Source organism: Salmo salar, chromosome ssa10 (assembly GCF_905237065.1).
Source record: "Salmo salar chromosome ssa10, Ssal_v3.1, whole genome shotgun sequence".
Taxonomy (NCBI): Eukaryota; Metazoa; Chordata; class Actinopteri; order Salmoniformes; family Salmonidae; genus Salmo; species Salmo salar.
The window spans coordinates 92,032,440-92,057,484 of NC_059451.1; the positions used below are offsets into that span (position 1 = coordinate 92,032,440).

At 43.6% G+C, this 25,045-nt stretch overlaps 1 protein-coding gene across 2 annotated transcripts in view; it reads left to right on the plus strand.

Moving 5' to 3' along the window:
• Positions 1-25,045, plus strand: part of LOC106561177 (semaphorin-4B) — a 99,181-nt gene that overhangs the window by 24,717 nt on the left and 49,419 nt on the right. For both annotated transcript variants that reach the window (XM_014124850.2, XM_014124849.2), the window contains exon 2: positions 22,705-23,131. In XM_014124850.2, the coding sequence (XP_013980325.1) occupies positions 22,978-23,131 (154 nt within the window). In that variant the 5' untranslated portion in view covers positions 22,705-22,977. The remainder of the gene's footprint in view (positions 1-22,704; positions 23,132-25,045) is intronic.

Sequence of the window (25,045 nt, forward strand, 5' to 3'; positions counted from 1 at the left end):
GGATACGAGGTATTGAGATAGATACAGTGTATTCGGAAAGTATTCATACCCCATGACTTTTTCAGTTTTGTTACGTTACAGGCTTATTCTAAATTGGATGAATTTGTTTTTTTTTCCCCTCATCAATTTACACACAATACCCAATAATGGCAAAGCAAAAATAAAAAATATATATATATTGCAAATTGATATAAAAAAAAAACTGATATCACATTTGCATAAGTATTCAGACCCTTTACTCAGTACTTTGTTGAAGAATCTTTGGCAGCGATTACAGCCTTGAGTCTTTTTGGGTATGACCCTACAAGCTTTGCACACCTGTATTTGTGGTGTTTCTCCCATTGTTCTCTGCAGATCCTCAAGCTCTGTCAGGTTGTTTGGGGAGCGTTGTTGCACAGCTATTTTCAGGTCTCTCTAGAGATGTTCGATTGGGTTCAAGTCCCGGCTCTGGCTGGGCCTCTCAAGGACATTCAGAGACTTGTCCCAAAGCCACTCCTGTGTTGTCTTGGCTGTGTTGCTTAGGGTCGTTGTCCTGTTGGAAGGTGAACCTTTGCCCCAGTCTGAGGTCCTGAGCGCTCTGGAGCAGGTTTTCATCAAGGAATTCTTTGCTCTGATCATCTTTCCCTCGATCCTGACTAGTCTCACAGTCCCTGCCATTAAAAACATCCCCACAGCATGATGCTGCCACCACTATGCTTCACCGTTGGGATGGTGCCAGGTTTCCTCCTGATGTGACGCTTAGCATTCAGGCCGAAGAGTTCAATCTTGGTTTCATCAGATCAGAGAATCTTGTTTCTCATGGTCTGAGAGTCCTTTATGTGCCTTTTGGTTGAGAGGTTGAGAGCTTCAAGTTCCTTGGTGTCCACATCAACAACAAACTAGAATGGTCCAAACACACCAAGACAGTTGTGAAGAGGGCACAACAAAGCCTATTCCCCCCCAGGAAACTAAAAAGATTTGGCATGGGTCCTGAGATCCTCAAAAGGTTCTACAGCTGCAACATCGAGAGCATCCTGACTGGTTGCCTGGTACGGCAATTAATCGGCCTCCGACCGCAAGGCACTATAGAGGGTAGTGCGTACGGCCCAGTACATCACTGGGGCTAAGCTGCCTGTCATCCAGGACCTCTACACCAGGCGGTGTCAGAGGAAGACCCTAAAAATTGTTAAAGACCCCAGCCACAGACTGTTCTCTCTACTACCGCATGGCAAGCGGTACCGGAGGGCCAAGTCTAGGTCCAAAAGTCTTCTCAATGGTTTTTACCCCCAAGCCATAAGACTCCTGAACAGGTAATCAAATGGCTACCCGGACTATTTGCTTTGTGTGCCCCCCCAACCCCTCTTTTACGCTGCTGCTGCTCTCTGTTTATCATATATGCATAGTCACTTTATCTATACATTCATGTACATACTACCTCAATTGGCCCGACCAACCAGTGCTCTGGCACATTGGCTAACCGGGCTATCTGCATTGTGTCCCGCCACCCACCACCCCCTCTTTTACGCTACTGCTACTCTCTGTTCATCATATATACACATAGTCACTTTAACCTCTTTAGGGGGTGTGGGACGCTACCGTCCCACCTGGCCAACATCCAGTGAAATTGCAGAGCGCCAAATTCAAAAACAGAAATACTCATTATAAAAATTCATGAAACATACAAGTGTTATACATCGGTTTAAAGATTAACTTCTTGTTAATCCAACCACGGTGTCAGATTTCAAAAAGACTTTACGGCGAAAGCAAACCATGCCATCATCTGAGAACAGCGCCCAGCAGACAAATCATTACAAAAAGTAACCAGCCAAGTAGACGAGTAACAAAAGTCAGAAATAGCGATAAAATTAATCACTTACCTTTGAGGATCTTCATATGGTTACACTCACAAAACTCCCAGTTACCCAATAAATGTTAATTTTGTTCGATCAAGTCCCTCTTCATATCCAAAAATCTCAGTTTTGTTAGTGGATTACTGAACAAAACGCGCTGTCTCAAACAACATCCAGTGAAATTGCAGAGTGTGAAACTCAACAAAACAGAAATTCTCATAATCAACATACAAATGTTATACACCAGCTTAAAGATAAACTTCTTGTTAATCCAACCGCTGTGTCAGATTTCAAAAAGGCTTTACGGCGAAAGCAAACCGTGCGATTATCTGAGAACAGCGCCCAGCAGACAAATCATTACAAACAGTTAGCAGCCAAGAAGAGGAGTCACAAAAGTCAGAAATAGCGATAACATTGATCACTTACCTTTGATGATCTTCATATGATTGCACTCCCAAGACTCCATGTTACACAAATGTTTGTTTTGTTCAATAATGTCCCTCTTTATATTCAAAAACCTCCGTTTTGTTGGTGCGTTTTGTTCAGTAATCCATTGGAACAAACGCGGTCACAACAGACAGACGTAAAATCTAAAAAGTACCATAAAAGTTCATAGAAACATGTCAAACGATGTTTATAATCAATCCTCAGGTTGTTTTTGTCATAAATAATCGATCATATTTCAACTGGACAATAGCTTCTTCAATAGAAAAGGAGAACAAGAAAGGCGCGCTCCTGGTCACGCGCTGGACTCATGTCTGGAAATTTCCACTGTCCTCTCATTGAAAGTGGTGTTTCGCCCTCATTTTTCAGAGTAAAAGCCTGACACAATGCCTAAAGACTGGCCATATGTAGTGGAAGCCATAGGGATCGTGAACTGCATCATAAGTCTTTGTATGGTGGATAGGCTTTAAATGGAAAAACAGGCATTTCAAAATAATAGCACTTCCTGGATGGATTTTCCTCAGGTTTCGCCTACCATATCAGTTATGTTATACTCACAGACATTATTTTAACAGTTTTAGAAACTTCAGTGTTTTCTATCCAAATCTACCAATTATATGCATATCCTAGCTTCTGGACCGTAGTAGCAGGCAGTTTACTTTGGGCACGCTTTTCATCCAAAATTCCAAATGCTGCCCCCTACCCTAGTGAGGTTAACCATATCTACATGTACATACTATCTCAATCAGCCTGACTAACTGGTGTCTGTATGTAGCCTCGCTACTTTTATAGCCTTGCTACTGTATATAGCCTCGCTAGTGTTATTTTTCACTGTCTTTTTACTGTTACTTTTATTTCTTTACTTATCTATTGTTCACCTAAACCTTTTTTACGCTATTGGTTAGAGCCTGTAAGTAAGAATTTCACTGTAACGTCTACACCTGTTGCATTCGGCGCACATGACAAATAAACTTTGATTTGATTTGACTCCAAACGGGCTGTCATTTAACTTTTACTGAGGATTGGCTTCAGTCTGGCCACTCTACCATAAAGGCCTGATTGGTGGAGTGCTACAGAGATGGTTCTCCTTCTGGAAGGTTCTCCCATCTCCACAGAGGAACTCTGGTCCTCTGTCAGAGTAACCATTGGGTTCTTGGTAACCTCCCTGACCAAAGCCCTTCTCCCCTGATTGCTCAGTTTGGCCGGGCGACCAGCTTTAGGAAGAGTCTTGGCGGTTCCAAGCTTCTTCCATTTAAGAATTATAGAGGCCACTGTGTTCTTGGGGACAATGCTGCAGAAATGTTTTGGTTACCTTCCCCAGATCTGTGCCTCGTCACAGTCCTGTCTCCGAGCTCTACGGACAATTACTTTGACCTCATGGCTTGGTTTTTGCTTTGACATGCACTGTCAACTGTGGGATCTTATATAGCCAGGTGTGTGCCTTTCCAAATCATATCTAATCAGTTGAATTTACCACAGGTGGACTTCAATCAAGTTGTAGAAACATCTTAAGAATGATCAATGGAAACAGGATGCACCTGAGCTCAATTGAGTCTCATAGCAAAGTGTCTGAATACTTATGTAAATAAGGTATGTTTTTTTGTATGTACACGTTTGCAAACATCTCTTAAAAACCTGTTTTCTCTTTGGCATTGAGGTATTGTGCGTAGATTGGTAAGGGAAAAAAACATATTAAATACATTTTAGAATAAGGCTGTAACATAAAATGTGGAAAAAGTCAAGGGGTCTGAATACTTTCCGAATGTACTGTATGTACATATAGGTAGGGATAAAGTGACTGGGCAACGTGATCGATAATAAACAATAACAGCAGCGTATGTGATGAGTCAAAAGAGCTTAGTGCAAAAGGGTCAATGCAGATATTTCAGGTAGCTATTGGTTAACTAGTTAACGAACTATTTAGCAGTCTTATAGCTTGGGAGTAGAAGATGTTCAGTGTTCTGTTGGTTCCAGACTTGGTGCGTCGGTACCGCTTGCCATGCCATAGCAGAGAGAACAGTCTGACTTGGGTGACTTGAGTCTTAGAACATGTTTAGGGCCTTCCTCTGACACCACCTGGTATAGAGTTCCTGGATGGCAGGTAGCTCGGCCCCAGTGATGTATTGGGCCGTACGCACTACCCTCTGTAACGCTTACAACACAAGACTAAATCTTCATTGGAGTTGCTTACCAAGAAAACAGGGAATGTTCCTGAGTGACCAAGTTACAATTTCGATTTAAATCTGCTTGAAAATCTATGGCAAGATTTGAAAATTGTTGTCCAGCCGTGATCCCTAACACCTTGACAGACATTGAAGAATTTCAAAAGAATAAATGGGCAAATATTGCACAATACAGGTGAGCCTTACCCAAGAAGACTCACAGCTGTAATCGCTGCCAAAGGTCTTTCTAACATGTTTTGACTCAGGGGGGTGAATACACATATAATAAAGATATATTAGTGTTTTATTTTTCATGAATCATAAAAATCGAACACAGACATTAGAGTATATGTTGGAGATCATTGGCTAAAATTTATAATTATATCCCACTTTGTAACACAATAAAATGTAAATAAATCCAAGGGGGTGAGTACTTATGATAGGCACAGTATAGAGGAGGAATACAACCTGCAGGCTTTGATTTAGTTTAGTATACTATGATCAGCACACAAGACAAAGATCATAATGGGTGATTTTGCATATATTTGGAAAGTAGAATCAGTTAAATAGGAACCAGTTGGAGCCCAATCAGTAACGTCTTTGATAGTGTTGGAGAGAAGAGAACATGATTTGCAATGCATGCATTAAGAGTAGGCTATAGGCTAAACACTAAAGTATTTCATTTCATAGAAGTCAGATGGCAACCAAGGCTGGTTTTCTAGGTCACCACAGTCTCCTGTGTCTGGTTCTGAACAACTCCGCTCAACCATTCATTCATTTCTCTGATTCCTATTATACAGTCCCCCTGCATTAGTGAAGTTGTAAACAGTATAATCGTATTCTCCTTGCATTGTGTATCAAAGCAAATGTCAGCATGAAATATTTACCCAGGCAATTACGTATGGTAAGCATTTTACTTCAGCTTTCTCAGGGGGTCCTACTAACCATACACAGCTAAGACAACAATAACTACTCTGCCATGCATTATAATAGTCAGATCTGTGGATAGAGCATGTAATTCCTCAAGTGTTAGGTATTTCAATGAGGAATCTAATTTGTTCCTGAAGAGTCCTGAACTGGTTTATCTTTTGTGGATGGATTTTGAAGAAGGCAGTGTTCCCATGTTAAACTCACAGTGCATCCTAAACACCCAGGAGAATCTTTACAATGATTATCAGCCCCCTATGTGCTCTCAGAATCACCTTCCGGAAAGCCTACTGGACTGTTCCTCTCACTCCATGGGATAGCCAGTAGTCCCATATGCACTGAACAAAAATATAAAACGCAACTTGCAACAGTTTCAAAGATTTGACTGATACAGTTCAAATAAGGAAATCAGTCAAATTAAATAAATTCATTTGGTCCTAATCTATGGATTTCACATGACTGAGAATACAGACATGCATCTGTTGGTCAAATAACTGAAAAAAGTAGGGGCATGGATCAGAAAGCCAGTCAGTATCTGGTGTGACCATCATTTGGCTCATGCAGCGCAAAACATCTCCTTCGCATAGAGTTGATCAGGCTGTTGATTGTGGCCTGTGGAATGTTGTCCCACTCCTCTTCAATGGCTGTGCGAAGTTGCTGGATATTGTCACAAACTGGAACACGGTGTCGTACACGTAGATCCAGAGCATCCTAAACATGCTCAATGGGTGACATGTCTGGTGAGTATGCAGGCCATGGAAGAACTAGGACATTGTCAGGTTCCAGGAATTGTGTACAGATCCTTGTGACACGGGGCTGTGCATTATCACGCTGAAACATGAGGCAATGGCGACGGATTAATGACACGACAATGGGCCTCAGGATCTCGTCACGGTATCTCTGTGCATTCAAATTTCGATAAAATGCAATTGTGTTCAATGTCCGTAGCATATGCTTGCCCATACCATAACCCCACCGCCACCATGGGGCACTCTGCTCATAACGTTGACATCAGCAAACCACAACGCCATACATGCTGTCTGCCATCTACCCAGTACTATTGAAACCAGGACTCATCCGTGAAGAGCACACTTCTCCAGTGTGCTAGTGGACATTAAAGGTGAGCATTTGCCCACTGAAGTCAGTTATTAAGCCGAACTGCAGTTAAGTCAAGATCCTGGAGAGGACGAAAAGCAAGCAAATGAGCCTCCCTGAGATGGTTTCTGACAGTTTGTGCAGAAATTCTTCAGTTGTACAAACCCACAGTTTCATCAGCTGTCCGGGTGGCTGGTCTCAGCTGAATAAGCCGGATGTGGAGGTCCTGGACTGGTGGGGTTCTGTGGTTGTGAGGCCAGTTGGACATAAAGCCAAATTCTCAAAAATTACATTGAAGGTGGCTTATGGTAGATAAATTAACATTAAGTGATCTGGTAACAGCTCTGGTGGACATTCTTGCAGTCAGCATGCCAATTGGAAGCTCCCTCAAAGCATGAGACATCTGTGGCATTGAATTGTGACAAAACTGCACATTTTAGAGTGGCCTTTTATTGCACAAGGTGCATCTGTGTGATGATCATGCTGTTTAATCAGCTTCTTGATATGCCACACCTGTCAGTTGGATGGATTATCTTGGCATAGGATAAATGCTCACTAACAGGGATGTAAACAAATTTGTTCACAATTTGAGAGAAATGGAACATTTCTGGGATCTTTTATTTCAGCTCATTTAACCAACACTTTACGTTTTTGATTTTTGTTCAGTATGTAATGTGATAGTGAGACAGAAGTAGGTGTTCCTATGCACAATACAATGAGTGACAAGAGCAACACATACTGTGGAAAATAATCAGGTGAAAATAATCAGGTGACATCAACTGAAGCAACAGGGGCCTCCTAAAAGTAGATCAGCTTACAGTGGAGTTCATCAAGAGTAGTTGAACGAATGCAGAAAAGGTCTCGACTTTAAGTTTTCCTCAGTCCATCTGCATTCACCATCTTATGAAACTTTCTTCATGACAACACACTAGAGGTTTTAGTACGCCTGGTTTAGACCCTGACTGATATGTTTTGACAGGGAGATTTGGCCCCAGTGCCCGGAAAAAGTCCTGGCTGCAAGGAGGAGGGAGGCTGTGAGTGCCAGCTCTCTCACTCAGTTAGGCCAGCACAGCTCACACCTCACAAAATTGACCAAACATCAATGGAATAGTTTGTCTTTTTTTCCCGGATGTTGAATATGAACTAGGTTATTTCTCTAGTTAGTACTGACCAAAAATGACTCAGATCTAGTGATATGATTGTCATAACTCACACAAGGAATATGCCTAGACATTGGCGTTGTGAATGTCACGATGATGGCTTCAGCATGCAGCACATTAGATACCTTCTCCCTTAAAGGGGGGATGCAGTCTGCCATACTGCTCTCCTCTTTCAGGTAGATGAGTTCTAGTTCTCCTTCCCCCACATTACAGTAGGGTATTAATGCAGTAGGTACAGCCCTGATAGTGATCGCAGGCCTGGGCTGGCTACAGACAGACACCTACTTTACATTTCATCAGCCAGCTAGGTGCTTCTACTGGCTCCACATCTGTTATGGATATTTACCGCAGATGGGAAATGGAATACCACTTCAAATAGTTTCACTTCTAAGAGCTGGTTTATTTAGGCGTAGGTTTCAAAGACAGAGGTGATTAAATATTCTCATCCACATATTACAATAATCTATCAATGAGCTGAGCTCACAGATAGCATCTGATATCCTCCTAACAAAGTAGGCATTTCATCCAGTCAGCAGTGATGAAATGATCAGCTACTGACCATGTGTCAGGAGTTCCTGTGGTAAGACTATTGAATATTCAGGGAGGAAAAAAAGTGTAGATTCACATGCCGAGTGCAGAAGGTGTTTATTGCACCTGAAAGACAGGTCTACGTTCAAGAACACAACAACACAAGGTTGACTAAGAAAATAAATACAGAACCAGTCAGTCATCGACAGTACCAGGCTCCGCCTCCCAGAGAAACATGGGGGGGTTGGCAACCAAGTACACACTGTAACTGAGTAAGGCAGAAGGCTGAATGAATGAGTGAGTTCTGAGCGTATTCAGCCAAGGCCATATACCAACTCCAGTCGCGTGGAGAGGCAGAACATTGTTGGCGGAGGTACTTCCCTATTTCTTGTTTCGGGCATTCTGTCTGCCATTGGTCTGGGGATGGTACCCAGAGGAGAGGCTGATGGCGACTCCCAGTCAGTCACAGAATGCTCGCCACCCCCGGGAGACAAACTGGGGCCCCCAGTCAGAGACGATGTCCTCTGGAATCCCATACAGACAGAACACCTGCTGGAACACACTCAGCCAATTCCATGGCATTAGGTAAATGTGGAAGAGGAACCAGATGACACATTTTTGAAAAATAGTCTACTATGACAAGGATGGTGGTGTTGCCAGAGGATTCAAGAAGATTTGTGATGAAGTCAACAGCTATGTGGGACCAGGGTCGGTGAGGATTTGGCAAAGGTTGAAGCTTACCGGAAGGGAGATGACGAGGGCTTTTGGATTGGGCGCTGACTGGACAGGAGAGTACGTAATCCCTTACGTCGGATGCCAGTGAGGACCACCAGAACCTACGGGCTAGAAGTTCAGTGGTTCGTGTAATGCCCTGACCCCAAGGATGTGTGACACCATTGCATCAGTTGGGGTCTAAGAGCTGCTGTCTAACAGTACGTAACTCCTCCCAGCTGGTGTCTCAGGAGCAGCCGGGTCTGAGGTTAGGTCTTCTTGCATGGCAGAGTGAACCTCCCACTGTACCGGTCCCATAATGCAAGAGGAAGGAAGAATGGGTGTAGGGTCAGAGTTACTGTTCGAAAGGTCAAACTGGCGGGGGAGAGCATCAGCATTTACGTTTTTCATTCCAGAAATGTAAGTAACACGAAAATGTGAACAAGAGGCCAGCAGGCTTGTCTGGAGTTTAACCTCTTGCCCCTCTGATATAATCCAGATTACGATAATCTGTGGGATGTTGTGCGCCCTCCTACCAGTGGCGCCACTCCTCAAGGGCCAGCTTGATGGCGAGGAGTTCTGTTCCCCACATTGTAACGCCTCTCAGCGGGGAATAACTTCCTGGAGAAGAAGGCACAGGGATGTGATTTGGGAGGTGTTCCCACCCGCTGAGAGAGTATGGCTCCTACTTCGGAGGCATTCACCTCAAGGTTGAAAGGAAGGGTCGGATCTGGTTGGCGAAGGACCGGAGCTGAGGTGAAGCAGCAATTCAAGTTGTTGAAAGCAATCATGGCAGTATTAGTCCATTGAAGGATCCAGGTTTTTTGGCTGGTAAGGGCAGTAGTAGTTGGAGAACCCAATGAAATGTTGGAGTTCCTTAAACGGTGGTGGGTTTGCGCCAACTACTGACGGTGGTGACTTTGTTCTCATCCATGCTGACCCCTCCAGGTGTCAGTACGAAACCGAGGAAGTTTACCGAGGTTGCATGGAAGGTGCTCTTTTCAGTCTTCACATAAAGGTTATAGTCAAGGAGCCATTGAAGAACCTTTTGCACGTGTTCCTTCAGGGAGTGGGAGAAAATCAGGATGTCATCAATGTAGACGATGAGAAAGCGGTTGATCATATCCTGGAAAACCTTGTTCATAAAGGATTGGAAGACGGCGGGGGCGTTAGTAAGGCATGACCAGGTATTCGTAGTGCCCTCGTGTGGTGATAAAGGCAGTCTTCCATTCGCCGCCTTCGTGTATACGGACAAGGTTATATGCACTTCACAGGTAGAGTTGAACAAGTGGGCCGCGCCAGCATCTATACAAGGGTCGCTGGGATCAGAGGGAAACGGTTCGTGACCGTGACGTCATTTGGGGAACGGTAATCAATACATAGACGGAGACCACCATCCTTTTTTCCAAAAAAGAAGAAGTTGGACGCAGCGTGGGAAGAGGAAGGACGAATGAAACCGGTTGAGCGATTCAATGTATTTCTCCATTGCCTAATTTTCCAGGATAGATGGGGGGTAAACACAGCCCTTCGGTGGGGACACTCCAGGGACTAAAGTCAATAGCACAGTCCCCTGGGTGATGTGGTGGCAGAGTGGAGGCCTTGATTTTTCTGAAGACATTGCTGTACTGGGTGTATTCAGATGGTATGCTGTGTGGCACTGCAGAGGCCTCAATGGTGGTGGCTCTGCATGGTAGGCTGAGACAACTGGAGAAGCAGGTAGAAGACTAGGACAGTAGTTAATCTTGTCGCCACGAGATGGCAGGGTCGTGACAACAAAGCCAGGGGTGTCCGAGGATGAGTGGCTGTTTAGGGGATGAGAGTTCCATGAGTTGAATGGTTTCGGTGTGGAAGACTCCAATCTGGAGGGTGACGCTCTGTGTCATGTGCGTAATGAAGCCCGTGCCCAATGGCTGTCCACCCAGGGTGTTAATCCTTAAGGGAGGGGTGACAGGTGTTAGATCAATGTCAAACTCTTGTACTAGCTGGTGATCTATAAAATTACCTGCTGCTCCCGAATCTATCAAGCCCTCTACATACTTAGTAACCCCCTTCACGGTTATCAATACTGGGATGGAGAATTGCTTCTGGGATATATTTAGAAATAAGGACACTCCTACCTGCATGGCAGCGGAGGGACCCTTATCTCTCCGTGGGGGCGAACAGGGCAATGGTGGAGTAGATGATCTTTCCCTTCACAGTATAGGCCTTCTTGGAACCGCCTTTGATGTTCGATACACGGGAGAGGAGCATGGCCCAACTGCATGGGCTCTGAAAGACTCGGACGGGATCATGGAAAGAGAAGGTTTGGTGTTCCTGGGTGGCAGAGTTCTTCGGCGGTCGGCGATGAGGTGGTCGATGGAGATGGACATACGAATGTATTGATTAAATCATGAAGGTCACCTCTACAGGCCAGCTCCGCCTGAAGTTCCCTGTTGAGCCCTCATTGGTAGACGGTAAGTAAAGCAGCCTCACCTCATCCACTCCTTGCAGCCATGGTGTGGAACTCAAGGGCATACTCAGCAGCTGAATTGCGTCCTTGTTGAAGGTCTATGAGGAGGTCTCCTATAGGACGACCGGAAGGAGAGTGACCGAGTCATTCCAGGGTGTGAAAATGGGTCTCGGATCCGAGTTCTGTGCTGTTGGCAGTCCATATGGTGGTGGGCCAATCCAGGGTTTTGCCTGGGAGTAGAGACAACAAAATCCACCCTGCTCTTGTGGGTGGCGAAGTTAGTGGGGTTGTGCTCAATGTATTTGCTGCATTGCATCAGAAATCCCTGACATTTCTCAGGTGAACCGTCATATTTTCCAGGCATGGGTATGAACAAAGGAGGGCTATGGGTTATGATACCTGGCATCGGAGGAGTAGGGATAGGTTGGCGGAGAAGATGGCAGATTTCCTCCATACGCTCCCCTTGCTGGGTTAGGCGCCGCTGTAGCTCTGCTGAAACCGTTCCGTTTTTAGGTGAGGTATACTGTAATGAATACTCAGGGAGAAAAAGGTGTAGATTCACGCGCAGAGAGCAGCAGGTGTTTATTGCGGCTTCGCAGAAGGCAGGAATCGTGGTCACAGGCAGGCAATGGTCATACACAGGTAGACAAACAGGCAGGTGAATCAAAACTAGGACTGACGGCTATAACTGGTTCGCACAAACGAGCTAGGAAAAGGCTTAGTAGAGTCAAAACGAACAATACCTCACAAAGGCACAAGCAGAATGAACTGAACTAAATAAGGAGCTGATGAGACCAGGTGAGTAACTAACAGGTGAAATTAATTAACAAAAATGAAAGACAGGGATAAGATCATTAACACAAAGAAACAGGGCTACATCCAAGAACACAACAAAACAGAACACAAGGTTGACTAAGAAAATAAATACAGAACCTTACAAAGACGGTGTGGTAAGACAGCTTGATGAATCTTACACTCCCAAAAATCTGAAGTTCAGAATGTCCCCATCTCTGATCAAGAGTTTAATAAGATTTTAATTAGGCATTTAAAGGTCTTTGAAATAGCATATTTATATTAATTAATGGAATAAACCATTAACTACGCTAAGCTGGGCATGGGGAGTAGACATTGAAATGGGCAGAGAGATGTAGCCTTTCCAGGCCCCTCGGTCACCTCATCACACAGATTGGCTGGCTGCACAGTTCCCATTCACTAACGAAACTATAGAGGGTCATCTCAACAGCAACGATGATGTGCTGCAGTGGAATGGAAGTAGTCTCCAGAGGATAATGTGATGATATCTCCCTCTCTGTTGAAATTCCTAAATTGCTTTGTCAGTTAGTTACTATGGCTCCGATACTGGCGCTCTGCAGCTTTGCTCGGAAGTGCTTCTGCAGCTCCTTATCTTCCTCAGCTGTGGTATCTTTAGATCTGTGTGACTGGTTGTGAAATAACCTATGAGTGTTGCTGTAGGACTGTGTCAACACTGCTCCCCTGGCCTCCTAGCCTGATGGCCAATGCGTCAGGCCCAGGGTCCATAGTGTGTGTCTGCATCCCGATCTTCCATTTAAGCCCCTCTTGACAGATGACACATCCTCCCCGTCACACATCACATCATCCCCGTCACACATCACCTCCTCCACTTCACACATCACATCTGCTCCTTCACACATCCCATCTGAACCTGCTTTACTAGAGCAGAGTACTGGAGGGGCCAACACAGGCCGAAGGACACATCTGGGAGCATGTGACCCAGGCTGCCCAGATGGTGTCCAGTTTGTGTGTGACGCAGGTGGCCAGTGCCTGTGTTTACAGGTATGTGTGTGTATAGATGATGGGCATACCAAGGGGGACCATAGCTATTTATATCAGTCAACACCTTTCCAGTCAACAGTACCACAGTGGAATTCAGGAAGCCTTGACCCCTCCCGTGCTGCTCGAATTGCAAACCTGATAGACATAGCACCTGTTTAACTAGTAGGACTACAAGCACCGCTATTTATGAGTCCCACACGTTTATATCTAGAACTATCCTTTGACTGACTTTGCAATACAGTGATATACAGTACACCAGGGTTTACAACAGGAACTATATTGCAGGATATGACTGATTCCGTGTATTGGGAATTCTACCTCTCTTACGTCAGAACCCTCTATGCAAAAGAATTGTGTGGGAAAGATAACATTGCAGCAGTTTATCCTGCTCTGAACTTGTCATAGCTCTACCCTTTTAATGTTGAGTTAATGTGTCTAGATTACCTCAAGACTTTGCTCTGCCTTGAATAAACTCCTGTCAATCATCCACTTCTCCAGCTCCCTGTAACAGTACAATGGAAAAAGTATGTTTCCGTAAACAATTCCATTAAGAAACTCCATGGTGGCTCCCTGGCACAGTGGCACGTCACAGTATGATGCAGCTGAGCCTCCCTATAAGCACTCATCCCTATTGGATTGCTGCTATGGGCCTTGGTTTTATTTTTATCTCAGCCTTGTGAATGAATCAGTTCTCACATGCTTTGGTTTCTCCCAGTATAGGACTATGGCAGAAACTGGGACGGGGAAGGAAGGCCAGTAGAGTGACTCTGGCAGTAACTAGGAAGGTCCAGCTTGGTCTCCAAGACTAGACATAACATAGTAAATGTAAATCTGGGACATTCAAATTAGTATGACATGTTACGTTTGGTTTGGTTACATAAGATAGAAGGTTACATAAAGATGCACTATGCAGAAATCATCCCGCCATTTCCTGGTTGCAATTTTTCACCTAAATTCCGTTTGTGACAAAACAAGCAAATATAATGTAGAGAATCTTTTAACCATTTAAACCGCTGTGAAATCTAATTTCCATAACCAAAAATATTATATTTTCAGCCGTTTCAAACTGTTGTTCAAAACTGAAAGTAAAAGACGCTAAATCTAAACTTAAGCAAGAGAAGCATAGAAATAGCGCATATAGAACAGATCTACCATTGCTTAGACTTGCTCTCAATGAGAATGACAGATTTATATATGCATTTGGTCACAGCTTTAAGGCAATAACAGAAGGAGGGTGCTAATTAGCAACTTTGCAAATCATTACTGCGTTTTATCTACTTTGCAACGACTTAGTATGTTAGCTAACCCTTCGCCTAACCAAAATTCTCTGAGACCATGTTGGAAGGCCAGTAAAGTGACTCTGGCAGTAACTAGGAAGGCCAGTAGAGTGACTTTGGCAGTAACTAGGAAGGCCAGTAGAGTGACTTTGGCAGTAACTAGGAAGGCCAGTAGAGTGACTTTGGCAGTAACTAGGAAGGCCAGTAGAGTGACTTTGAATGTAACTAGGAAGACCAGTAGAGTGACTCTGAATGTAACTAGGAAGGCCAGTAGAGTGACTCTGAACGTAACTAGGAAGACCAGTAGAGTGACTCTGAACGTAACTAGGAAGACCAGTAGAGTGACTCTGAACGTAACTAGGAAGACCAGTAGAGTGACTCTGAACGTAACTAGGAAGACCAGTAGAGTGACTCTGAACGTAACTAGGAAGACCAGTAGAGTGACTCTGAACATAACTAGGAAGGCCAGTAGAGTGACTCTGAACGTAACTAAGGGAGACCAGTAGAGTGACTCTGAACGTAACTAGGAAGACCAGTAGAGTGACTCTGATGGTGACTGGGACAGTTAGTTTAATGGGTCACCTCCTCACCCAATTAAAACATTGTAGTGCTGAGTGATTAATGTTTTTTGAAGTCGGTTCGGTTTCCGTTCTATAATTGTAAAAAATATCCCGTTTTCAATTTTTCGTTTTTTTGTTTGTTTTGTTTTTACATAAATGCAAAAATTCCAATGCCAGAAATAGTGAACATTAAATTGCCAAAATATTCCAATGTCTATTTCAGATCCACATTGGGTAGATATCAATAGAAAAATAGGAAATTACCATGAAAGAAAAAACATATTTATTGTGTATTACTTTTTAAAATAATTTTATAATTTAATATTTTTTTATTCCTTAAAGTCATCATCTCATCTCTGATCAGGCAGTAGCAGCCAGCCAGCCAGACAACATTATCTCTGTGCTCCCCATACTGTACTGTCTTTAGTGTTACTAGTATGTCTCTAGAGCTGTCTGACTAAATCATTTTACTAGTTCTTCAAAGTAGATAAGGCATACATTCACGAACTGTCTCTATCCCTCTCTTTCCTCATTGTGTAATCTCTCCTTCAGGATTCTTCTTCTTCTTTGGACTTTATATGGCAGTTGGCAACCAACTTCAAGGTGCATTACCACTACGGACTGGAGTGTGAACCTCAGTTCATCTTTCAATCACCCATGTGGGTATATGCTCCTAAAAACCAATGAGGAGATGGGAGAGGCGGGACCTGCAGCAGGTCAAGAATCACAAATAGAAACAAGTTCTATTTTAGTGCCTGGCTATGCAGACGGCACGAGCAGTGTGGGTGAAATGATTGAATAACATGTGTAAATTTATTTTGCAATGCTAGAGCGGTGTGGTTAGCATGTAATGTAGCAGGCTAAAAAGTTTATCCATCTCTGTCTGAGCTGGATAGAACAGGCTCAATGGATTATGGTCATTGTATTCGCATTACCACATTTCTGCGCTGAACTAGGTTGAATATTTGCTTCATGAAAACTACAACTCCCTTTAGCCCAGCGTCCCACATAAATCATGTCAAGAACTATCTAGTGAATTATTTGATTTCTCTCTAGAGAAATGACATGTTGGGCGCACAAAATAACAGAACTAAATGGAATTGAAGTCAATGCACCGACGTCTGTCAATTACTTATTTAATAACCACAACAACAAAAAATGATTTGGATAATCGCTCAGCTCTAATCCATTGCATTGACCGGACCGTCAAAACCATTACTAGTACTCATGCAGATGATAGGCTGGTGATGAATTGGAAGGAAAGCATCTTTATGCCTTGGAAAACTTGTAGCTTAGTAGAAAATTTAGATCTGCTCACTTACCACCTCAACAATGAACCATGGCATCATCTGCATAGAGAGGAAGGAGAATGAATGTCTGTTATTGTTCCGTTTGGAAAGTGAAGTGTGTGAATGTTTTTGACTTCTGTTTTCGTTTCCGCTAAGATATATTATTTTCCCTACATTGTGTCAAAAGGAGACAGGCCAAATATGTTATTCCAACCTAAATGGGAAACTCGCAACTCTTTTCCACAATCTTGAAATTTGCTACAGTAGCAGAAAGGTTTGCTCCAACCTGATTGTATCTGAATGAAAAGGGAGTCAAAAAGAAACAGCAGAAATCCTTTATTCAGATGTATCATATGTGTTTGCTATGGTCCATGGTATCTTGACCAGAGCAAATTGGATGGTGTTTTCTGTGAAAGAGATGAGACAATTCAGTATATTCAAACCATACTGGAGAGAGAAGTACAGAGTTGCAATCTCTATGCTGTCAGAGAGGACCTCCTTTTACTCCCATTGAGTTCAACTGTTGGCGTGCCTCAGCAAAACTCTGACTGCTACATGTGGGCCAGTAGTGTAGTGTAGGTCTCTACTTCTGCCTGTCACACAACAGAAGGATTAGTGGAGCAGCAGCTGCTCATTGGTCAGATGGACTTGACTCCAATTTGCTTCTCACAAAGAAGGCTAATGATGCTTGCCGCTGCCTCCCCTGCTGATGTGGCCCTCACCATGGCCCTGTCTATAGCACGCAACAGTCCACACAAAAGACAGGGGCACTTGGCAGGAGCTACAGTTACAGTGTAGCCAAGCAGACCTTCACAACTCTCTGACACTTCTCTTTTTTGGCTCTTTAGAATTTCAAATCAAATCAAATGCTATTGGTCACATACACATGGTTAGCAGATGTTAATGCGAGGGTAGCAAAATGCTTGTGCTTCTAGTTCCGACCGTGCAGTAATATCTAACAAGTAATCTAACAATTTCACAACAACTACCTTATACACACAAGTGTAAAGGAATGAATAAGAATATGTACATATAAATATATGGATGAGCGATGGCCATGCAGCATAGGCAAGATGCAGTAGATGGTATAGAGTACAGTATATACATATGAGATGAGTAATGTAGGGTATGTAAACATTATATAAAGTGGCATTGTTTAAAGTGACTTGTGATACATTTATTACATCCAATTTGTAATTATTAAAGTGGCAAGAGATTTGAGTCAGTATGTTGGCAGCAGCCACTCAATGTTAGAGATGGCTGTTTAACAGTCTGATGGCCTTGAGATAGAAGCTGTTTTTCAGTCTCTCGGTCCCAGCTTTGATGCACCTGTACTGACCTCGCCTTCTGGATGATAGCGGGGTGAACAAGCAGTGGCTTGGGTGGTTGTTGTCCTTGATGATCTTTTTGGCCTTCCTGTGACATCGGGTGGTGTAGGTGTCCTGGAGGGCAGGTAGTTTATCCCCAGTGATGCGTTGTGCAGACCTCACTACCCTCTGGAGAGCCTTATGGTTGTGGGTGGAGCAGTTTCCGTACCAGGCGGTGATACAGCATGACAGGATGCTCTCGATTGTGCATCTGTAAAAGTTTGAGTGTTTTTTGGTGACAAGCCAAATTTCTTCAGCTTCCTGAGGTTGAAGAGGCACTGTTGCGCCTTCTTCACCACGCTGCCTGTGTGGGTGGACCATTTCAGTTTGTCCGTGATGTGTTCGCCGATGAACTTAAAACTTTCCACCTTCTCCACTACTGTCCCGTTGATGCGGATAGGGGGCTGCTCCCTCTGCTGTTTCCTGAATTCCACGATCATCTCCTTTGTTTTGTTGATGTTGAGTGTGAGGTTATTTTCCTGACACCACACTCCTAGAGCCCTCACCTCCTCCCTGTAGGCTGTCTCGTCATTGTTGGTAATAAAGCCTACCACTGTAGTATCATCTGCAAACTTGATGATTGAGTTGGATGCATGCATGGCCACGCAGACATTGGTGAACAGGGAGTACAGGAGAGGACTGAGAACGCACCCTTGTGGGGACCCAGTGTTGAGGATCAGCGGGGTGGAGATGTTGTTTCCTACCCTCACCACCTGGGGGCGTCCCGTCAGAAAGTCCAGGACCCAGTTGCACAGGGCGGGGTCGAGACCCAGGATGTCGAGCTTAATGACAAGTTTGGAGGGTACTATGGTGTTAAATGCTGAGCTGTAAACAATGAATAGCATTCTTACATAGGTATTCCTCTTGTCCAGATGGATGAGAGCAGTGTGAGTGTGATTGCGATGCATCGTCTGTGGACCTATTGGGGCAGTAAGCAAATTGGAGTGGGTCTAGGGTGTCAGGTAGGGTGGAGGTGATTTGATCCTTGACTAGTCTCTCAAAGCACTTCATGATGATGGAGTGAGTGCTACGGGGCGATAGTCGTTTAGCTCGGTTACCTTAGCTTTCTTGGGAACAGGAACAATGGTGACCCTCTTGAAGCATGTGGAAACAGTAGACTGGGATAGGGATTGATTGAATATGTCCGTAAGCACACCAGCCAGCTGGTCTGCGCATGCTCTGAGGACTCGGCTAGGGATGCCGTCTGGGCCGGCAGCCTTGCGAGGGTTAACACGTGTAAATGTTTTACTCATGTTGGCTGCGGTGAAGGAGAGCCCGCAGGTTTTGGTTGCGTGTCAGTGGCACTGTATTGTCCTCAAAGCGAGCAATAGACTCATTGATCTATTTTTTTTTTTTAATTCTTTTTTTAAATCGACCAGTTTTTTAAAATTAGGATTCTACAAGAGGTTAGCGAGAAATATAGCTGGGTTGGAGTTTTGAAAATGCGTACATATTTGCATTTTTACAGTTGAGTGATTTAGTTGGGTAGTAAAATAGACATAAATTTAAAACTGTAAACGGGACACCTTCCGCGGTGTTGACACCTGGAGTAAAACATGTATCCTGTCTCATCCAGATGCTCCTGATTAATTCATTGTATAGTCAATGAGGCGCTCTGCGGCTCCCAGGTGGTGGTGAGACATTCTTAACCTGAGGGGCTTTCTGACATTTGATACATTTTGATCATCTGTTATTCAGTACCACTTGTAAACAAAACCTCTCCACAACTTTAATGACCGCAGTTTAACATAACGACGATGACAAATGCCACATGCAGAAAATAACTTCATAACTTAATTCGCTGTAGTTATAGTCGTGGTGTCAGTCCTATTCCAAAATAAATGTTCTTTGAGATTCAAGCAAAAGATTCCCCTGTGGGAATCTCAAGTGCGTGATCACAGGTGTGCAGTAAAATAACCCCATTTTGTATTTCCCTCTTGATTGAGCTTAGTCTCTGAATCTGTGTTCTGCCTCTGACTGCCATTCACCTGTTCCACATAGACAGATGCTTGGGCCTTAGACTGGCATCAGGTACATTATTGACTAGGAATCTTGAATATAAACCAAAAATAACTTTACTCATTTTTTATATTGACTGGCCGACCTCATGTGTAACTCAATCTCCTAGAGTATTGGTAGTATTTAAAGGGCTGGCCCTTGTGGCTATGGAGCTGTAATGGAGACCACTCCAGTGTGCTGCTGTGTAGGCCTAGACATAATTGGGATACTGTTCACATTACATTCTGTTACCGTAGAGGCCTTGCCCTTTGCCACACTCTCAATTTCAGTGGTTCACTTTACTTTTATAATGCTCTTAAACAGCTGCTTTGTGGGTTTTCTCATGATGATTTCATATATCATATTGACAAACTGTGGGCATACAAGGTAGTCCGTGTCCACCAAAGATGTACTGTACGCAAACCCTGGATTGCTGATGCTATGTATTGGCCAATTGTAACAATGTGCGCTGAGAGTCAGGAAGCAAGTTCAGGGAGTGAGTGTTTTAATAAATAAACAGAACATAATGCAAAACAAGAAACTCGAACAGCACACAGACATGAAACAGAAACAATGACACCTTGGGAAGGAACCAAAGGGAGTGACATATATAGGGAAGGTAATCAGGGCAATGATGGAGTCCAGGTGAGTCTGATGAAACACAGGTGCGCGTAACGATGGTGACAGGCGTGCGCTATAACGAGCAGCCTGGTGACATAGAGGGCGGAGGGGGTGCACAGGTGACACCATTGAGAGGCTTTGAAGCCACTGGATGGCCATATTGGCACTCCCTAGAAGAAGCAGTCCTCCATAGGAATGAATTAAATTCTACAGTATTTCAATTAACCTGTTAGTGATCCCTTTAGCGGGATCGATTTGACAACATCCAGTGAAATTGCAGAGCGCCAAATTCAAACTACAGAAATATCAATATTCAAGATTCACGAAAATATAAGTGTAATACACCAAAATAAAGCTTAACTTCTTGTTAATCCAGCCGCAGCGTCAGATTTCAAAAAGGCTTTACGGCAAAAGCAGACCATGCGATTATCTGAGGACAGCGCCCCGCATACAAACACATGAAAATAATTTTCAACCAGGCAGGTGGCAACACAAAAGTCAGAAATAACGATATAATAAATGCCTTACCTTTGAAGATCTCCTGTTGTTTGCACTCCAAAATGTCCCAGAAACATCACAAATAGTCCTTTTGTTCGATAATGTCCTTCTTTATATCCCCAAAATGTCCATTTATTTGGCGCGTTTGATTCAAAAATACACCGGTTCCAACTCGCCCACCATGACTACAAAGTATCTAAAAAGTTACCTGTAAACTTGGTCCAAACATTTCAAACAACGTACCTAATCCAACCTCAGGTATCCTAAAATATAAATAATCTATAAAATTTAAGACGGGATAAACTGTTTCCAATACCGGATAAAAACAACGTGAAGCGCGTTCCAGTTCACGCGCACCAAACAGTAGAGTCCACATGGAGTGACACTTACAAAGAACAGCCATACTTCTTCATTTCTCAAAAGAAAAACATCAAACAATTTCTAAAGACTGTTGACATCTAGTGGAAGCCATAGGAACTGCAACCAGGTTCCTATTAAATAGGGCTTCCCATAGAAACCCATTGGGAAATACTATGACCTCAATTTCTTTTCCCCTGGATGGTTTGTCCTCAGGGTTTCGCCTGCCAAATCAGTTCTGTTATACTCACAGACATTATTTTAACAGTTTTAGACACTTTAGAGTGTTTTCTATCTATCTATATGCATATCCTAGCTTCTGGGCCTGAGTAACAGGCAGTTTACTTTGGGCACGCTTTTCATCCGGACGTGAAAATACTGCCCCCTATCCCTAAGAAGTTTTAACTGAAAGGCCAAAAATACATGCATTTATGTATTTTGTTGTTGTAGTGGGGACAGTAACATACTTTCAAAAAATTATACTTTAAGGAAAATGTTTTTATATATTTTTGAATGGTACATTTTTGTTTAACTCATATAATATAATGTTAAAGAGTGCATTAAGGTGTCTGCAATAGAAGAAAGATGGCGAAAACAAATGTAGACATTAATAAATTAATTTCAATAGCTTCAAAAATAATATATTTTACAACGGTGAGGGAGTGCCAAGATGGGGTGCAGTTGCTTCAAAACAGTGCCCCCAGGTAGTCTTCTAGTTTATATATAAATCATTGGTGTCCACTCATGGTCTTGGCAAGCACATTAAAGATGTAATATCATTGATCCATATAGAGTTGAGGAGTGTTGTAGCTGTATCCAACCATGTATATTCACTAACACGGAACCCAAACCGGCTGCGCACGTGCGCCATCGTGCATAAATGTATTTTGTCCCCCCACACCAAACGCGATCACGGCACGCAGGTTAAAATATCAAAACAAACTCTGAACCAATTATATGAGGTGCAACAGCGCCTCATCAACCTCAGGAGGCTGAAGAAATGTGGCTTGTCACCAAAATCACTCACAAACTTTTACAGATGCACAATCGAGAGCATCCTGTCCTAATTTATGGCTTAGTATTTTGTGAATCCTTACCAAACCATCTCTCTTTGTGTATTCTATTTGTTTACCATTAGAAACAAAACCTGAATGCCCATACATGCTGAGTGATGTTATGATATTATGATATTAACATGTAGTGAAAAGGTCAGAGCCCCATAGAGAGGAGAGTATTTGTCTCAACTCTGTTTGTCTCAGTATGTCAAATATGATCTGATGGGCCTGTTAAGTGAACAGATGATGTGTTTTTGTTGGTCCAGGTAAAGGATGCACTCTGCCAGTTGAAAACAGACCGACATGGCCACAGGCTGTGAAATGAATTTACGTCCATCCAGTTATGCCCAACAAATACAAACATAGGGAAGTGCACTCAGCCTAAAGTAACTCCAATGTAGCTAGTAGCCTTATGGCTAAACTCTTTGTTAGACCTGAGACGTGTGCGTGAATGGAGTGTTTTTCCAAACCAATGTTCCATGATAAAGAGAAGAATCATATGAGCTGTGTTACACTGTTTGTACGCCAATGTGAATGAATGTTCTTTTGTCCATGTTTGCAGATCTCAGCTGAGGCCCTGGGGTGGTTTGAGTGCATGGAGGCTGATTGGAGGCGGCTGTCCATCCTGGAAGGCTCGTTGTGAGGTGAAAGGTCATCAGTCCAAGCCCAGAGTCATCTGTAGCCCCAGAGGAGCTGCCCGGCTTCACTTTTACAACAGCGCACCAGTTTCCCATTCAGGGGGCCCAGACCTACAGGAAGAGAGGGAGAGGAAATATACACAGGGGAGAAGAAGACACTCTTCATGAATTCCCCAAAATCGTGAAAGACAAACCATATGAGTTGGCTGGCAGTCGTGAGGAGAGGAGCTATGTGGACAATAAGCATGGCCCAGCTCTGTCTCCCGGCATTCATTCTCCTACTGGCCTACACCTTTGTCCAAGCAGCTGCCACCGAGGACGATGTCACTCCACGACTCAGCTTCACTTACAGTAAGTGTCATCCATTGCCTTCCTCCCTGACTGTCCCGGACCTGCTGTTTTGACCCTCTCTCTCTCTCTCTCTCTCTCTCTCTCTCTCTCTCTCTCTTTCTCTTTCTCTTTCTCTCTCTCTCTACCGCACCTACTGTCTCAACCTATGAATGCTCGGCTATGAAAAGCCAACTGACATTTACTCCTGAGGTGCTGACCTGTTGCACCCTCTACAACCACTGTGATTATTATTATTTGACCCTGCTGGTCATCTATGAATGTTTGAACATCTTGAATAATGATACGACCTTAAAGGCCATGTACCCTTGTAATCTCCACCCAGCACACCCCTCAGAGCCTGGGTCCTCTCTAGGTTTCTTCCTAGGTTCCAGACTTTCTTTTTCCTAGCCACTGTGCTTCTACATACTGTATGCATTGCTTTCTCTCTGGGGTCTTAGACTGGGTTTCTGTATAAGCACTTTATGACAACTGCTGATGTAAAAAGGGTTTTATGTTTCTCCAGGACCAGTCGTAGTTCATAGTGTGAGAAACACAAGCATTCCTTGAGTGTTGGAGAAACAAAGCGAGAGAAAAAGAGAGGCCAGAGTGTTTACCCTCACTGTGTGCCCTCCCCACTGACCCAGGTGTGTAAGGGAGCCTCAGCCTGCTCCCCTCCCAGAACTGTTGTTCATCTATAAATAAGAGCAGGGAGTAGTGTGGGGTTGGGGTGGAGGTGGCTGGGATCGTCCAGGTTGCTGAGAGGAGAGGAGAGCTCTGGAGGGGCCTGGGGCTCAGGCAAGGCTTTGAGGGATATCTGACATGCACAGTAATGCTTGGCAAGGTGTTGATAAACAGACGAATGGGAGCAAGGCTGTTCCTCTCTAACCGGCTCTGTGGCCCTGTGGAGGAGCTTAGTGTGTTCTCCATGGGACACATGGAGTTGGAGCACAGCATTTACATAGCTGCCATTAGGGCTGGGAATTGCCAGGGACCCCCTGATACAATATGTATTGCGATTCTCACAATTCTATGTGTATTGCGATTGGATACTGTGATTTTATTGTGATTTGATGTTCCAAACATATTGCTCACCGTATTTCTGCTGCAGCAAGAGAGCCATGAGAACGAGTTTTGATCAGTCATGGAAATAAAAGTGCTGAAAACAAATTGGCTCCCTGTTTAAAAAAGAAGATGGAGAAGGAAAAATACTGGAGTTTTGGTACAGGTGCAGCCAACTAGCGCAAAAATAATATTACAATACTGTCAAAACGATACAATACGATATATTGTAAAAAATGATATCCCGATATGTACAGTAACTGTATAGATTTTTTCCCCCCCCATCACTAACTGCCGTGCTCCCGGAAAGCCACTGATATTTCAGGACAGTGCCTCACACACTATTAATGGTTTTCCTGTTGAAAGGGAGAGAAAACGTGTTCTGCAAGGTATTAGTGATATATGGTTACTCGGTACAAGATACTGTAGTAACCTACTGGGAGAATTATGCTCCTGTCAGGGGTTTTACATTTTGCTTCAATGCTTTTGTGTTTCCGTTGATTAACTTATTCTATCATTGTAAGACATTTCAATACATTCCATAGCAGTTACCCTGTCAATGACAGCTCCATGAAGGAACATTCATGATGGCTTAGCAGTATGAAAAGATTCCAAACCATGCATTTGACTGGGTGTGTTGCTCTGTGTGTTACCCCACATCTAGAACTTAATGGCAGGAAAGCCAGCTAAATCCCAGAGCATGAATGGCAGCTCCATCAGGGTGGGTCTGTCAAGTCATAGCCGGTCAGAGGTAGTTACAACATGAACCAGGTCATTGCACTCGGTCTTACTCAGGACAATGTCACACATACACACAGTTTCCATCAACATGGGAGGTGTTGCTCTTCTGCAGCCATCCTCTTATCTCGGCTAATG